This window comes from Aquila chrysaetos, chromosome 5 (genome assembly GCF_900496995.4).
Source record: "Aquila chrysaetos chrysaetos chromosome 5, bAquChr1.4, whole genome shotgun sequence".
Classification (NCBI taxonomy): domain Eukaryota; kingdom Metazoa; phylum Chordata; class Aves; order Accipitriformes; family Accipitridae; genus Aquila; species Aquila chrysaetos.
The window spans coordinates 64,760,522-64,779,129 of NC_044008.1; the positions used below are offsets into that span (position 1 = coordinate 64,760,522).

The window sequence follows — 18,608 nt, forward strand, 5'->3', positions numbered from 1 at the left end:
AGCTGTGGACGACAACAGACTTTCTCTTCTGTGATGAGGCCAACTGCAACCCATGGTCAGGGAGAAAGAACGATGGACTCTTTGCAGACTCCTGACTAATACTAAATGCTTGAGCCTGATGATGAACCGAAATAAAACCAACCCACACAGCTGCATATTGTGCTGAGCATCTGTGTTTCGGGACCCCCGCAAAACCTGTACCCACTTACTTGAAATGCCCCAAAGCAAGTAACTGCACCCCGAGCCCTTGGAGACCTGACGCAGTGGGACAGCCTGTGCTCGAGCTGCTGAAGATGGCAGGCTGTTCTCAGGATGGGTGCCAAGGACACCAAGGGATGAGCTGATGCTGGAGCCCACTCAGAGCCAGAGAGGATTAAAAACCACCCAGGAGCTGTGCAGTGGACCCAAACAACAGGGCTGCTGAGAGTTTGACAGCAGCATTCAGGGCAGTCATTTTCCTTTAAATAATTTTTTTTTTTTTGAAAATTTTTGGAAAATGTGCAAATTTTTTCCAGTTGGAATTGGAATGGATAGGATCACAGTTAGGCTATCTCTACCCAGGAAAATGAAAAATACTGAAGGAATCCCGAGTATTGCATCATTAAGATATTGTGGCATTTGCCATATCATCAGGTTCTTCCAGCTCAAGGGTTTATTTGGGGCAAATTTGTTTCTCCCCCTGTGCTGGTTTTGGCTGGGATAGAGTTAGTTTTTTTCACAGTAGCTAGTATGGGGCTGCATTTTGGATTTGTGCTGGAAATGGTGTTGATAACACAGGGATATTTTCATTATTGCTGAGCAGTGCTTACACAGAGTCAAGGCCTTTTCTGCTTCTCACCCCACCAGCGAGCAGGCTGGGGGGGGCACAAGAAGTTGGGAGGGGACACAGCTGGGACAGCTGACCCCAACTGACCCAAGGGATATTCCATACTGTATGATGTCATACTCAGCAAAAAAACTCGGGGGAAAGTTGGCCTGGGGGCTGCTGCTCGGGGACTGGCTGGGCATTGGGCAGTTGGTGGTGAGCAATTGTTTTCATTTGCATCTCTTGTCTTGGGTTTTATTTCTCTCTGTTATTGTCCTTTTTATTATTACTATTATTACTATTATTACTATTACTACTACTACTACTATACTACTACTACTACTATTATTATTTTTCAATTATTAAACTGTTCTTATCTCAACACATGAGTTTTCTCACTTTTATCCTTCCAATTCTCTTCCCCCCATCCTGCTGGGGGGGCAGTGAGTGAGCAGCTGGGTGGTGCTCAGTTGCCGGCTGGGGTTAAACCACAACAGTCCTTTTTGGTGCCTAACGTGGGGCTCAAAGAGTTTGAGATAGTAACAGATCAACCAGAGTGTATTAGAAGGGATTTATATCTGTTAATAGTTGCGGGTCATGATATTGATTCATCTGTTCTCAATGTCAGTTTATTTGATCCGTGCCATGCTCTTTTTTTTGCTGTCCATGTTAAAAATTGGTGCTGGCTTTTGCAGTTTGCTGTGCTCTGTAGTGACTAGTGATGTTTTGCCTGGGAGATCTGTTGTTAAAACACTGACCTTGAGCTTAATCTGGTATTTGGGCTCTGTACCGAAGCCGCTACTGTACTTCAGGTACCAACTCATGGAGACAATTAACCATTATACTTCTTCCTCTGAGAGGTTTTTTGTGGAGGGAATACAGAATGGCACCTTTGCTACCTTCTTCTGTGATGTTTTCTCCCTCACTACAATGATTTCTCAGTATCTTGAACATCCTTGCATAGTTAAAATACTTCTATTGTTATTTCTTAGGAATATTGCTTCAGTTTTGTCTAAGGTTAACACGCAATTTAGGAATATGACCCAGGCTCCACAAGCGTACGGTCATGGGTGGCACGGCATGTGGGAGAGTATGGGCAGGTATCTAGAGAACTTCTCACCTCCAACAGTCTGGAACTTCACTCCCGAACAACTACAGGACACTGATGAAGTGATAGAATGCTTGAAAAAAAAATGCCATGGCTATTCCAAAGAGGCACAACTTGCCACCCTGTGCTGGGCCCTGGCCAGCATCTACCAAACACTGCCTGATATTATGCAGCACCCTCGGAGAAGAGAGGGAAAACATACCAACAGGCACTATGGCTAAACCAGACACTATTATCAGTCACCCCTATAACTAAAAAGAAACAATGGAAACACAAGTCAGCTCGTTTAGAAACGGATGAAGAAGCTTCTCCTAAGAGGGAGCAGGAGAAAGAATCAGAAGAGTCAGCCTGTTCTGCAGCACAGCAGTCACAAGAACAGGAGGAGGAAGAGGCTGAAACCATAAATGAGACAGAAATCACCCAATCCCTATCCCTAAGTGAGCTATGAGATATGTGAAAAGATTTTAGCTGTCAACCAGGTGAGTTAATTCTTAGCTGGTTACTCCGATGCTAGGATATTGGGGCCAGTAGTCAGAAATGAGAGGGTAAGGAAGCCCGGCAGCTGGGATCCCTTGCTAAGGATAAGGCCATTGACAAAGGGATTGGAAAAAAGGCAGGAGTCCTCAGTCTTTGGCGGCGACTCTTGTCAAGTGTGAAGGACAGGTATCCCTTCCAGGCAGAACTTGCAAATTCCCGAAGGAAATGGACCAACATTGAGGGAGGTATCCAGCATCTGAGGGAATTAGCCATGTTGGAGGTGATCTATAACAACCTGGATGACAACCAGGCATCCAAAGACCCAGATGAAATCCGGTGCACGTGGTCCATGTGGCAAAAGTGTGTATGAAATGCACCAACACCACACACTCATACCTTGGCAATAATGAGCTGGACGGACACGAAGGCACCAACTATAGATGAATTGGCCAGACAACTCCGAGAATATGAAGATAATCTCGCTTCCTCCATGTGTGCCTGTGTCTCGGCTGTAGGCAGACTGACCCAAAAAATGACCGAGCAAGCCGAGAAGGCTAGGTCTTCCTCGTGCATTCCAACCAAGGCCTCAGCTATTAAGAGTCAGCCTTTTTCTGCTCAAGGGAGAGGGTACCGGTGGTGCACACCACTGTGGTTCTTCCTGCGTGACCAGGAATTGGCTGGATGGTCGCACTCAAAGAGCTGCAGTCAACAGCTCGATGTCCAAGTGGAGAGCAGTGATGAGTGGCGTTCCTCAGGGGTCATCGGTCTTGGGACCGGCACTGTTTAACATCTTTGTCGGCAACACGGACAGCGGGATTGAGTGCACCCTCAGCAAGTTTGCCGACAACACCAAGCTGTGTGGTGCGGTCGACACGCTGGAGGGAAGGGATGCCATCCAGAAGGACCTTGACAGGCTTGAGAGGTGGGCCTGCACGAACCTCAGGAAGGTCAACAAGGCCAAGTGCAAGGTCCTGCACATGGGTCGGGGCAATCCCAAGCACAAATACAGGCTGGGCGATGAGTGGATTGAGAGCAGCCCTGAGGAGAAGGACCTAGGGGTGCTGGTTGATGAGAAGCTCCACATGACCCGCTAGTGTGTGCTCACAGCCCAGAAAGCCAACCGTATCCCGGGCTGCAGCAAAAGAAGCGTGACCAGCAGGTCGAGGGAGGGGATTCTCCCCTCCGCTCTTGTGAGACCCCACCTGCGGTACTGCGTTCAGCTCTGGGGCCCCAACATAAGAAGGACATGGACCTGTTGGAGTGAGTCCAGAGGAGGGCCATGAAGATGATCAGAGGGCTGGAGCACCTCTCCTATGAAGACAGGCTGAGAGAGTTGGGGTTGTTCAGCCTGCAGAAGAGAAGGCTCCAGAGAGACCTTAGAGCGGCCTTCCAGTACGTAAAGGGGGCCTACAAGAAAGCTGGAGAGGGACTTTTTACAAGGGCATGTAGTGACAGGACAAGGGGTAATGGCTTTAAACTGAAAGAGGGTAGATTTAGATTAGATGCAAGGAAGAAGTTCTTCACTGTGAGGGTGGTGAGACACTAGAACAGGTTGCCCAGACATATTGTGGTTGCCCCATCCCTGGAAGTGTTCAAGGCCAGGCTGGATGGGCTTTGAGCAACCTGGTGTAGCGGAAGGTGTCCCTGCCCATGGCAGGGGGGTTGGAACCAGATGATCTCTAAGGTCTCTTCCAACCCAAACCATTCTAGGATTCTATGACTGACCCAGAAGAAGAATGACTTTGAATGGGGCCCTGAGCAGCAGCAAGCCTTTGAACAAATTAAATGGGAGATAGATCGTGCAGTAGCACTTGGGCCAGTCCAGACAGGATGAGACGTGAAAAACGTGCTTTACACCGCAGCAAGGGATAATGGCCCCACCTCTAGCCTCTGGCAAAAAGCACCTGGAGAAACTTGAGGTTGATCTCTAGGGTTTTGGAGACAGGGATATAGGGGATCTGAAGCCCATTACACCCCAACTGAAAAAGAAATATTAGCAGCATATGAAGGAATCCAAGCCGCCTCAGAAGTAGTTGGTACTGAAGCACAGCTCATCTTGGCACCTCAATTGCCTGTGCTAGGCTGGATGTTCAAAGGGAAGGTCCCCTCTATGCATCATGCAACTGACGCTACATGGAGTAAGTGGGTTGCACTGATAACGCAACGGGCTCGAATGGGAAACCCCGACCACCTGGGAATCCTGGAAGGGATCATGGACTGGCCAGAGGGCTGACCCTTCAGAGTGTTGCCAGAGGAGGTGACTCGTGCTGAAGAGGCCTCTCTGTATAATAAATTACCAGAAAATGAAAAGGAGTATGCTCTGTTTACAGATGGATCCTGTTGTATTGTGGGAAAACATTGAAGGTGGAAGGCTGCTGTAGAGTCCTACACAAGTCACAGAAACTGCTGAAGGACAAGGTGAATCAAGTCAGTTTCCAGAGGTGAAAGCCATCCAGCTGGCTTTAGATATTGCTGAATGAGAAAAATGGCCAGTGCTCTATCTCTATACTGACTCAGGGATGGTGGCAAATGCCCTGTGGGGGTGGCTACAGCAGAGCAACTGGCAGTGCAGAGGAAAACCCATCTGGGCTGCTGAATTATGGCAAGATATTGCTGCTTGAGGAGAACCCAGTTGTAAAAGTACATCACGTAGATGCTCACATACCCAAGAGTGATGCCACTGAAGAACATCGAAACAATGAGCAGGTGGACCAGGCTGCTAGAATTGAAGTGGCTCAGGTGGATCTGGACTGGGAACATAAGGGTGAGCTATTTATAGCTCGATGGGCCCATGACACATAAGGACATTTAGGAAGGGATGCAACATACAAATGGGCTTGTGATCAAGGGGTGGACTTGACTATTGATGCCATTGCACAGGTTATCCATGAACGTCAAACAAGCCAAGCGGCTAAAGCCTTTTCGGTATAGAGGATGATGGCTGAAGCATCAATATGGGGAAGCCTGGCAGACTGATGACATCACACTAACCATGAACACACCACTGCAAGCACCATGTGCTTACAATGGTGGAAGCAATTACCGGATGGTTGGAAACATACCCTGTGACCCATGCCACTGCCCAGAATACTATCTTGGGCCTTGAAAAGCAAGTTTTATGGCAACACAGCACCCCTGAAAGAATCAAATCAGACAACTGGACTCATTTCCAAAACAACTCATAGACACCTGGGCCAAGGAGAATGGCACTGAGTGGGTGTATCACATCTCCTACCATGCACCAGCCTCCAGGAAAATTGAACAATACAATGGACTGTTAAAAACTACACTGAGAGCAATGGGTGCTGGGACATTCAAGCATTGGGATACACATTTAGCAGAAACCACTTGGCTAGTTAACACTAGAGGATCTGCCAGTCTGCACTGTGGAAGGAGTCAAGATCCCTGTAGTACATACAAGGAACTTGTTGGGAAAAACAGTCTGGGTTGTTCCTTCCTCAGAAAGGGTAAACCTATTCATGGGATTGTTTTTGCTCAAGGACCCGGGTGCACTTGGTGGGTATTGCAGAAGTATGGAGGAGTCCAATGTGTACCTCAAGCTGATTTAATCCTGGGTGGAATTATTCCATGATTTCAGTTGCATGTTATAGGAATTACTATAGCAGGAACCACCTGACCCAATGGAGGACAAGCCTTACAAGAAGCAGTGCAAGCGCAGCAACGACCCGACCAGAGCTGGCTTTGGGAACCAGTAATTCCATGGAACACACCACCTCTCCTGTCCTGAGTGACCACCATAACAGAAGTCATGGACTAAATGAACTCAGTGGACATTTTGTGGACGTTTTACAGACATTTCACATGATTGGTCCATAGACTAAGGAAATAGTATCTGTGTATTATATCAAAGGATGGGAAGAGGGGTGGCAGTTAATGAGGATGTATTGGATAGTGTGGGACCTGAGCGTGACATAAATGGTATGGAAGAAGGGGTGGAGAATGTGCTGGTTTTGGCTGGGATAGAGTTAGTTTTTTTCACAGTAGCTAGTATGGGGCTGCATTTTGGATTTGTGCTGGAAATGGTGTTGATAACACAGGGATATTTTCATTATTGCTGAGCAGTGCTTACACAGAGTCAAGGCCTTTTCTGCTTCTCACCCCACCAGCGAGCAGGCTGGGGGGGGGCACAAGAAGTTGGGAGGGGACACAGCTGGGACAGCTGACCCCAACTGACCCAAGGGATATTCCATACTGTATGATGTCATACTCAGCAATAAAACTCGGGGGAAGGTTGGCCTGGGGGCCGCTGCTCGGGGACTGGCTGGGCATCAGTCAGTTGGTGGTGAGCAATTGTTTTCATTTGCACCACTTGTCTTTCTTGGATTTTATTTCTCTCTCTTTGTTATTTTGCTTTTCATTACAATTTTATTATTATTATATTTCAATTATTAAGCTGTTCTTGTCTCAACGCATGAGTTTTCTCACTTTTACCCTTCCAATTCTCTTCCCCCCATCCTGCTGGTGAGGGCAGCGAGTGAGCAGCTGGGTGTGCTCAGTTGCCAGCTAGGGTTAAACCATGACACCCCGCTCAGCATCTCACCCTTAATTATACTGTCATTTCTTTACTTATTTTTAAATGGAGTTCTTAAGAGGACATTCTGAGGGTTAAAGCTTCTAATAAAAAAGTTAGTGAGAAATGGTTAATAAGTGTTACTCTGCACAACCCTCCCCCAAAGGTATGCAAACTGGGAGAGTGGGGACAAACAAACCCAAGAGAACCAGGGGTAAAACTGAAAAGTTAGGATTGTGTGCACAGGCATTCCTGTAGAAAATTTGGTAAAGGCAGCCTAATGTGATTAATGATTTGCATGTACATTTTGGTGAAAGTTCAATGCAAATTTCTGAAATCTAAGAAATGTATATGACCTAACATGCCTCCTAAATGCCCAGCATACGCTGAAAGAAATAAAACAATGCCAAGCAGCGTGCAAACATTTGCCTGCAGATGACTGATGATTTTCAACAATAATTTCATAAATACGGCAGACTTGAGTATATCCCACGACTATTCTTCCGCTGCAGTCCCTGGGAGTTCCCACTGACACCAGTGTGGGGCTGCCTGGGGCCACCAAGGGAGATGGGCTCCAACCAGGGCAGCCTTCATTGGGCAGAAGCAAGGGATAGGATTGTCAACAGCTCTTGAGTCAGCAAGAGAAATGGCATTGAAAATAAGCTGCAAATGAAACAACCCACCCGAAACAACCTGAAAGTTTCTGCCAGGATTGAGTACAGCCAGAGGTGCAGACACTGCTCTCTGCAATGCTTCTGCACCCAGCAATGCTTGTGCGGAGCAGGTAGCACCGAGGGACAGACGGCCATGGCATAAATCACACCGGTCGCTGGAGACAACTTCCAAAACTTGAAACAATGTTTGCATGAGAACAAGATGTTGAAATATTGATTAAAGTTGGATTTCATCAGTAATACTTTGATTTTATTATTATACTGGCTGCTAACAAAGACACACCCATTAATGCGTTACATTCTTGCTCGTAAAAGGGTGATTATTCCACTATTCACGCCAGGCTGCTCCGCTTGTATCCACAGCCAGTGGCTCCAGTACAGGCACTCATCAGAAAAATAAAGAGACATCATGATTTCAAAAATGAGGCAAAAACACGGAAACAGGCACATGCTGGAATAGTGCAGAGACTGGGTCCAAGAAAACGTCTGCATCCCAGGGAAGGAAGGGGTGGTCAAGGGGGAAGACTGAGCAGTTCACCCCGGTTTAAATCCAAAGTAACATGCCGAAACCGCAGAGTTACTCATTTTATCAATTTAAATGAAATGTTGGAGGGGGAAAAAAAGCACTTTGAAAAAATTACCTAGCAGGTGCCAGTTTTCCCGCTGCTTGGCTTTGTTCAAGGAATAATCGTACGTTCACGGAGAGTTTTTCTGATCTTATTATGCTAGTTAATTTTCAGTGCCAGGGATAAGGGTGGAAAAGGGATGGGAAGAATGCCATTAAAGCCTGTGTCTTCCAGCATTATTGTTCTAAAACTCACGCTTAGGCAGAATAAAACAGCTATCTGAGGCAATATAGTGTTTACATATGCCCAAATTGTTATGCAAACACAGGAAGACCTATTGGAGCAGAGGGAACAGGCACCGAGAGGCAGCACTTCTCACCACCCCTTGCAGAAAAATGTTTTTCAATGTGGAAAGGGTGAGAGAGGTCACCCCCAAGGAATCCAGCCCAGGATCCTCCCAGCCTTCGCCTCTCCCATCCTCCTCCTCCTCCTCTCAAATTCCCCAGCACAGCCAGCACGGGTTTCAGAGTTAAAGAGACAGGCTCATTATCCAGCAACATTGTCTGGGGGCTGCATTCTCATGAGGAACCTAAAAAGCGGGGAGAAAGGAGGGAGAAGCTGTCCTGTATGGAATGGGATTCACTGGCTGCCCTGCGCAGGCATTTCATGTCACGCTTCCCTGTAGGCCTGCAGAAAATGAAGCCACAGAAATTAAGGGGAGACTTCAAAGAGCACACAGGAGTACTCGGCATCATTCAAGTGCAATTATTTTTAGATTAAATCCATCTTGTGTCAACATTAAATACCTAAACTAAAAAAATCAGTCATGAACTCTGGAGTCACACCTTTAATTCTATCTGTAGTTGGTACAAGAGAAATCGTAGACAAATGTCTGACGAGTCAACTTTAACCTCCAGAAGAAGCCAGAGACTTTCACCAACCTACATCAACCAAGCTTTCAAAAAGTTATCGCTGATGGAGAGCTAAATCAATCCCTGAAATATATCCTCAGTGCTTGAAAAATGTCTCATTGCCAGTCTGAGCTCCATCACTTTTGCTGCTAGATCATCACTCTACAGAATGAAAGCTCCCCACCAGCCAGAAACCTCCTCTCCACCCAGATATGTGACCAAGTCACCTCTCAACTTCTCTTTACTAAACTACGTAAGCCAAATTTCATTAAGTTCTGGCTATAAGTCAAATTTCTACAGAGCATATATTACTGTTAGCATTTTAAGTCCTCTAGTGTGCCGAAAACAAATCACAGACACCAAAAGCAGAGATGCTATTTCCAGAAGAGTCTCACTACCACCACCTCCCCATGGACATCCTCCCCCAGTCACTCCTCAGTGTCACTCATCCTCCCAAGATAAAGACATTTGCTGCCATCACCCACAGCATCCTCCTAAAGTCATTGCTATCAAAAACCCCAGCTCTTCATCCTATAGAGGAAACCTGCATTCACTCTCTTGAGATGTATAACCTTGCTTTGGCGATAGGAAAAGAGTACAATTCAGCTTTAGCAGCCTGCATGTAGCTTGAAGACTCACCAGCAAGGATTTCGTGTCTGGCAGGCTGTGAATGCCACTTGGTTGAGAACACATTCCTGCAGGACACCACCAGAAATGTCCCTGCGGCATCACTCCCCGCTGTGACCAGTTTGTGAGAGCTGGTAGCCAGCAAGTTTTTTAAACCTAATTAACACGTACCAAACTGATTTCATACAGTTCTACAATTTCCAATCAGAATATTGTGCAATGCTGGAGTCAAATGGCTTAAGAAAGTTAACTATATCAACACACAGCATGCGCAGCGAGTCAAACCTGCAACAGCAGCTAAGGTCATGCTTGAGTTTGGAGAGGTGGGGGTTTTTAGCTTTTAAAAAAAGCTATCCTTGGGAGGAGCACATTGCACACAGCTTCTGAGCGCTAGACTGGTTTCTCATCATTTAATAACAGGATTGTGCTCAAGCCATTTCCTACCACAGGACGTTGATTTCTTATCCACCAACTTCACATGCCGCGTCTGGTTGCGAAGCTTGTCATCTGTGTTTTCAACCAGGTTAGTGAGGTCGTCGATGATCTCTGGAGAAAGAGAAACATCAGCATTAATCTCCAAGGCCCACAGCTTCACTGCTCAACATGCACGCTCCTGCTGGAGGCTCCAAAATGGAAACCAGCTGCACCCTTTTATTTTCCAGTATGACAGACCAGTGATCCACATGCACTGAAAGGTCCAAATCCTGGGAAGTACTACACAAGAGATTTTGACTTCAGATTCAGTGCACTCCTCCACTGCAAGAGTGGAGGAAAAAAAATACAGCCTGAAACAGCAGGATCAGTCTAGGTAGCCATGAAGTATAAGATGATGGCAGCCACCATACACTAGCCAAAGTAAGAGAATTAATACATATGCTATAGGAAATCTGAAATTTCAGTCCCTGGAACAGAGCATCTCAACACTTGGCCATTATATAGTCATTAAAACACACCCAGAATCACCATCTTGATTAAGTGCTTTTGAGAGCATTTGCTGCGGTCCCAACCAAGCGACCACGGAGGATACAGTCAAAGTTCCGCCTTGGTTCAATTACTGAGATATACGGCTGGCAGTTCTGCTTGCAGCCCAGACAATCCTCTGGGAAAAGGAAAGTGAGCAAAATTTCTCCTACATCTATTTTTAATAGAGGGGAAAGGAAAATTTGAAACCAACCCACCTTCAACCTCATGCAACTGATGACTTTAATTTTGTCATGGAAATCAGACCAGGTACAAGGCCTACACCAAGAGTGGTTGATGGGTTAGGGTGTTTTAACACTGAAAATTAAAAGCCACATTGAGACACCGAATTTCCTTCTTGCTGACTGTTATGCTCTAATTTTCTTGAAATACACAGCCAGTGCTTCTTGCTGGGTGTATGAATACATCGCGTTTGAGTGGCTTTCTACTCTGCAGGTAGGAATGGCTTTTTTTGTGCATGATAAACCAGGAGGAGGACACCAGCCAAAACCTGAATGCTATTGCAAAGCATCTTGCTCTGGTTACACTTCTAGCACTTTCCCCACTATTGATCACTGTCTTAATAAATCTAGCCTGCCTTTTGAGATCAGGTCGGGGACAGAGCCGTGCCAGCTGGCGGCTGCTGTGCTCTCAACTCATTTGTACTCTGGCAGATCCTAGCACTGCATCTCTGCACTGCAGCGCTTCTGAAACATCCAGGTTTAATGGACTGTAAGCAAAAGCAGAAGTTAGAGCACACAGTGTTCAGTTAGCAAGATATACTAATATACTGTTCATTTTTATGCATCATAACCCTGTATTCCTTCAAACAAGAGATTTCCCAAGTATCTCTACTAGAAACAAGGGGATGACACTAAAGAGAGCATTCCTTGTACTTCCAAAAATTCCCTGTGACACTAGAATAAAACCTTGAGCTTGCAAGGTGGTGCCAATATGTGACATTAGTTCTTGCAGCTTCTCAAGAACACCTGTACACCTCTGCTGGCCATCACTTTTATACCAGTGCTTGAAAGGGAACAGTTTCCTCTAAAATTCACCTTCCCGCAGCAAAAGATGTAAACTATGCAGGGTGCCTATGTCCTCAAATCTTACCAAGTAACAAGCATTGCTCTAGATACAGAGATAAAACCAGTCTGATTATACATACAGATACAGAAAACAAATATAAAATAATCAAAGTTCTGAAGACACAAAGGAAATTTTCAAAGGCATATATAGCACGGAGGTTTTACTCTCCCGGAGAGCTGGGAGATTTAAGCATCATCCTTCTAATGCATGCTTTTTAAGTCTGCCCCACAAGCACTCTACCATCTCCAGCAAATCCCTATGTAAAATGATATCAGCATCTCAAAAATCTTGTACTTTGAAAATATACATCTTTCTTAAAACATGAGCTCCTGATTCATGTCCTGCAGCCTAAACCATCCAAGTATTCACATGAAGGGAGGGCAGAGGGCAAACATGAACTGCTTCTCTGTCTGTGCAGCCTCCATTTTATCCTATATATCTAAACCATTCACCACTCCTGTGGTTAAGGAGCATCACCCCACCAATACTGCTCTATTCCAGACACAAACTCTCTGTATTTGTGAAGTTGTTTATAATACTCAAGATTTTACTGTTCATCCTACACCAAAACACATTTTCCCAAGTGATGGCAGGCTCTTTATTTGAACTTCAAGATTTGTTCAGTTCGTAGTTCAGATATTAATTCTCCTCCCCCTCCCACCCAACTTTCCCAGGTCTAACATCTGCAAAGCCAACAACATTTTGGGGAAACTTTATCTGTCTTGTGTGATTCAGCGTACAGGAAAACCAGCACAATGCTGCCTGCAAAGGCAGGCTTTCTCATGTTTGCCTCTAAATGAAAAAAGTGCCGAAAGTTCCCATCGTTGTCAAGGACAAAGTGATAAGCATGCTTGGGAAATAAGAGACCTTCCTTTGCCAACACTGACCAGACCCTCCTTGAAAAACATCCTGGTGAACAAGCTGTAGCTAAATGAGAACAAATGCAAGCAGGAAAATTTTCTGTCATCATTTCAAAGCCCAAGGCATTGCAATTGGGATTATGTCTAGAGCCTCTGCTTTCCCATCCCCCTGCACAAGCCATTCCCCTCTCAGACCAACCAGCAAGAGCTATTTCTGAACCAGAGAACTGGACTGTACAGCTTAGGAGAAGCGTTTCTCCATATCTATATGTCTCTTGATACGGCCAGGTTTCAGGGGAGCAGGCCACTTCACCGAGCACATAGCCCAAAGCTCAAAAAGCAACCAGTCCTTTGTTGTAACGTGCAGTTAAGACCAGAAATGTTGGGGTGCTCATGGCACAACCAGGAGGTCTGAGCAGGGTCTTCCCCTCCGCAGCTGTGCTGGAGTTGGCGTGGGGAGAAAGCACAGGGAGGTTCTTACCCCATCACCAGTTGAATCAGGATTCCAGCCCAGCAGGTTCCCCAGACCACAGTGCGCCTGCAACCACCAACACCCTGCAGAGAAACATCCACCCCTCTACCCCCACCAGCACGCTGTCGTGGTGACACTCAGGTTCAGAGCAGCTCTCAACCTTCAAGTACATTAAAGAATTTCTCCCCCACTCTAATGCAAAGGAAACACAACAGAAATACATGCTGTATAAGGCAGAACTGAAAACTAGTAATTAATTTCTAAGGTAGGCAGAGCTGCTACCAGAGAAAACTAACTCCACGGCTAAGAAAGCCTTTAGAGCACTGACAATCCTACATTAGCTCTCAGTAGGCTCCCAAGGACCACATCTTCTGACAGATGACCCACCTGCAACCCCCTTTGCCCTTCAAGCTGGCTATTACATTCACGGTGAAAAATTTTCTATCACCTCCCATCTACCTGACTAGCCAAGGAGTAAGTTTAAAAAAACAGAGAGAAACCTGAAAAAGGGGAAGGAGCGAGGTTCCCCCCTTGGGAGGGAGCAGATGGGGAAAAGCAGGCTGCTGAAGGGCTGCCAGTGACCTTACAAAGGACGTTTCTGTAACACTGCACTGCAAACCACTTTTAAACCGGTAACGCAAATTTAGCCAAGGTCTTCTTTCAGTGAAGGAATATCTTGAGGCAGAAGATAAAACCTACTGCACAACCCTAGTATCAAAATCTGAGTAATTTACGCCCAGCTGAAGTGGGAGAAGTTTGAAGGCTGCTCATCTGTTGGAGATGAGCTCGGACAGGACCTCCTGTATCAGCAGGGACTTCTGCTTGAAAACCGGTGTCGCAGCCCTGCTCGTCCCTGCACGTGTGTCCCTTTGCTAGGGTCGCAGCCATCAGCCAGGGAGGTACATTGGCTTTTGAGCTCACCAGCAGCCAAGGCAGCCAAACACGCCAGCACAAAAGTGGCAGGTTTCTATAAGAAGGCAGAGGCAGGTGCGCGGGCATTACCAATTCTCCTCACCTTGTCCCTGCAAGGCTGCAGCAGTGAAACACAAACCCATCTCTACAAATCTTGATGCTTTTCCTGGTGATCAAAGCTGTAACATTTGGGCTGGAGCCCTCAAAAGGGCAGGATTTCTTCAGAAGCCTGGTATATATCAGACAGCAAAAATAATGGTGGGCTTTACAGATTTCAGATCAATATATATACACCTTAAACCAGGACAAAAGTCATGGCAGGTCTTAATTTTGTGGACACAAGCCCATCTTCAGTCCTGCCCTTGCTCCTCCAGCTATGGGACCAGCAACGGAGAGGGCACGGGCAGCCCTTCAGGGCATTGGGATGAATTGCACGCAGGGGATTTACAAGCAAAGAAAACGCGCAATGAGGAAACAGCAAAGCAAGCAGATGACAGGAGAAAATGTAGGTTGATACATTCCAAAATATTTGACTTTTTTTTGTTAACAAGCCCACAGCAGCAGTTTTTGATCTTAGGCAACGTGTTTTGGAGCAATGCAGAGCAGCCAGGCTGAGCGCGGGTCCAGGTTGGAAGAGTTGGAAGAAGCATCCCTGTGGAAGAGGCGGGAGAGGCTAGAAACAGCAGATGTACAGTCAGTCAGCCTCTCCAGTTCCAACATTATTTCTGCCTCCTGGGGAGGAGAGGGGTGTTTACTGGAGAAAGTGTGAGCAAAGTGAGGAAAAGTTCCTTCTGTTTATTTTTTAAAAAAACAAACACCAAACTGATTTTGGTTTTAATACTTTGCATTAAACTTAAAACATATTTTTGGCCATATAAACAAATACAAAAATCATTTAATCAGATCTGAACTTGTCACTGCATCAGCTATCACAGCCAGAAAATTAAAACTTCTAAGCTGCAGCTGAACATAAAGCGCTTAAAAAAAATTGCTCATTGAATTGCTTCACTGGTCACAGCAAGCTGAAGCACTATTAATGCCTACGGTCAACTTTTAAAAGATCAAGAATCCATTGATTGACCCAGATCAACAGAAGACTTACAGAGATGCGAGAATGTAAGTGTTAAATATTCCTTTTCAAATTTTTGTTGAAATGGGAAATGGAAAATGAAAAGTGAAGCAACTGGTCTGAACCCTGGATCACGAGCACTTTTCACTTGGCTCTATCATGCTTGGCTTCGCAATCTCAAATGATACCTTAAAGGTTGAGAAAGATGATCTTTAGAATAACTCTAAATTAAATGGTTGCATTGTAAGTCACACTAGCATCACATTTTGCTGCTACAGATTTCTGGGGTCCATCCCTTTCCACGTGTGTGCGTTCAGAAGGACTGTGCTAAAAGTGACTACCAGAACGTAAAAACCTTTCCTGAAATCGCAGTGGAACAACAACCTGACAGCAGCGGTAAGGGTGTATTTATATACATCTTTAAAATCACATCTGCTAATAGCTAGAAAAATAAAGATTTATGCAAAGGACATGAATAGAAGACAGATGATAAAAAAATTGAGCAGAAGAAATTATATGTAATCCTAGGAATTTCTCAGAAAAAAAGTTCACTCTTCATACCCTTTTTCCTTCGAAGACTTTGCCGCTGCCATGAAAATCAAAAACATTGTTTTATTTCCTAAAAACACTGGTGCTTTCTGTAAAAACCTGGTTCTGCTTCTCTCCAGCCACAGCATGGATAATTTCAGAGTGTCCCATGAGATGGGAATCCCACCCGTTAGAGCCGTAAGTCATCTCTCCGGGAAACTGCCATACATCATGCTACAGCTGGTCTCTTGCGCTAAGGGCTCGCGCAGGATGGGAAAGCAAACCCTGAGCTGAACTCAAGCCAGGTGCTGGAGCAGTCTGCTGTGTCCAAACGGATCCTTTTGCTTTTTTCCTTTATTCCTCCTCAAAAAGGCTGCAAGCTTCAGGCACTGGATTTGCCCGCAGTCCTGTTGAGCAGCACAACACAGAGACCACAGGTCCTCCATCACGACCACCATCTGCCTTTCCCATATTCCCAACTTCTCTGTTGACATTTCTAACAATGCTTCCTATGGGTTTGAAATTGGACTTCTCTGGCAGCCCCATCTTCTGTGTCAACTCAGCCATCAAGTCTTTCTACAGCTGGTCAGAAGTTTTCCAAGGGAACAGTTTCCACTGGAAAACCATTTGACAGATGATAAAAACAGTACATCCCAGAGCGCTCTGCACACCTGGACCTTCAGTGTTTTACCTCCTTGATGGTGCCCTTTATGCTGAAACACATCCCTGATCAGCTTGAAGCAAATAACCAGCTTTCAGCTTGCAAATGAAATTCTCAGTTTTGACAACAAAACAAGAAGCCCAGATGTCTCCAGAGCACAAAAGCCCCTTCTCCAGCCCATTCAGCCACTCCACCTTTCCTCCCTTTCCAACCCCAGTGCCAAGACCCCATCAGTGCCTGGCCAGCCCCGCTCTGCTCCAGCAACACTGAAGACAGAGGAGCAAGTCAACTGCTAGGTCATGAGATCATACTAAAGACACAAAATTAATATTGCATCTTTCTCTGCAGGGACTAAACAGCAGCAAGCTATGCCAGAGTTATGGCGTGTGCATCAACACTGCATGTTTTAATCAAGAAAGGTGTAACTTACGAGATTACAAGTCACAATATGAATTGCAGCACACAGACATGGAGGAGATGATCCTATGCAACAGCTATGGATGCTGTTGCTGTCATCACCAGGGCACCATGAACCAAGCCACCAAACACCGGAGTCCTCCTCGCTGTTTCTCCCATGAAGGAGCTCATGAGAAAGCAAGCCAACTCGTTATGGAGAAGTGTGAAGCAGTCCATTAAAGGAGTGAAAGCCATGCAGTGGCAGAGCCAGAGAGCTAGGCCGTTTTGAGGAACAATATGTTTTATTTTGCAGGAAACCATGTGGGTTTTTTCCTACTCTTTCACCACTCAAGAGCAGGAAAACGATCTGGTTGCCTTTCCATCCGATGTCTCCCTTTTTCTACCCGTGTCCCACACAGGTGCACCATCTTTCTAAAGGCATGGAATTTTTTTTTTTTTAATCATTCTCCTTAACTCATGGAGTCCCTAGGAAAGACGGCCATCTCTTCCCATGAAGTAGAACAGGCTCTTGCACAGCCAGAGTTCTGCTTTCATACATGACTTTACCCTAATCGATTTTTTTTTGTTTTATTTAAAACATGTAAAAAGCCTCACTTGGTTTTGGCAACTCCATCTTTGAGTCACCCTCATTCTGTCTGTAGAGTAAGAAACCCAAAAGCCAAGTGAAAACGGCCACATGAAATACAGCACAGGCAGAGAGAAGCAAAACTGGGCTTTGGTCGCAGTTTAGCAGAACAGCGCTGCTGACCAAACATTTCCTTGGAATTGTCTGGATTTTCCGTGGATTTAAATTTACAGATCACTCGATAGTATTTATCGATGAGTAATGCATCTCCACGGTATACCCCACTGTGAGTCATGGAAGACTGCAGTCAGCCTTAAGAAAAACATATAGAGAACTAAAATCCATAATGTTTTATGCTACGCAAAAAAATTACAATAAGGCTGGAATTTAGTGGAGAAGCCAAGCAGGCTTTCTCTCCGTCCTTCAGGTCTCCGGTGCCTCAGGAGAAGAGCTAGATACCAAAGAAATGAATCATATATTGAATGCCAACCTCTATATGTCCAAACCCCATAATTACATGTTAATAAGAAAGCAAGCATTGTTCAAAATGCCAGTGGTATGAAATGAAGATTGCAACTAATGTAAGTACATCAGAAACCTAAAGAACCTTAGTACGATGTGCCAGCTGTAATGTCAAGGCAGAGTGAAAAGAAAAAAAACGCAGTGAAAAATACAAAGCCAAGAATCTTAATTTCTCTCCTTCACTGCTAGCCGTGCCTGGTTTTTGCAAGCTCTCTGATATGTGCAGCTCTCCATGCCACAAGCAATTTGTTAGTGCAGTCATGGGCTTCTCCTCACTGTTCAACTCCAAGGTAATACTCAAAATCCCACTGGTGTTCATGCTGATCCAAGCTCTGTGCCGCTCAGGACGCCGGGATACCAACGCTTTCTGCTGTGACGAGTTTTGCATTTCAAGCAAAGACCAAGATTCCTCCTCCCACCTTCCCAAATTTAACTGATGACATTTAATCTCTTCTTTGGCAGAACTTCATGTAAGTATTAAAAAAACCAAAAATACTAACTTCTCTGAGGGAGCAAACCAACTTGTTCCTCTGTGTTTCTGCTGTCTCACTCTTTGGCTCCTTTAATTCATGGGGGCTTGATGGTCCTTGGAGAAAATCAGGTTGAGAAGACCTCTTGTGGCCTCCTGCTGAGAACGTGTTTTATGACGTGCCACGTGTACGTAACAGTCCCAGTGCTACAGGGAGGCAAGTGCTGCAGCTCTGCTGGGGTCCCGGTGGCACAAAGACATCGCTTGCCCTTCCCTGTGTCCGCACTGCCAAGCAGTGGCTCTGCTGACAAAGAGAAGGGCAGCTGGGCGGCAGGATCTCCAGGCAGAGTAGGGCAGGAGCTGGCAGGCTTGGTTTGTGTCCAGG

At 45.6% G+C, this 18,608-nt stretch overlaps 1 protein-coding gene across 2 annotated transcripts in view; it reads right to left on the bottom strand.

The window, feature by feature from the left end:
• Window positions 1-18,608, bottom strand: part of STX8 (syntaxin 8) — a 111,503-nt gene that overhangs the window by 35,022 nt on the left and 57,873 nt on the right. For both annotated transcript variants that reach the window (XR_005932422.1, XM_030014743.2), the window contains one exon: window positions 10,144-10,245. Coding sequence is in view for 1 of the 2 variants with exons in the window: in XM_030014743.2 (XP_029870603.1) it covers window positions 10,144-10,245 (102 nt within the window). In the remaining variant the exon portion in view is untranslated. The remainder of the gene's footprint in view (window positions 1-10,143; window positions 10,246-18,608) is intronic.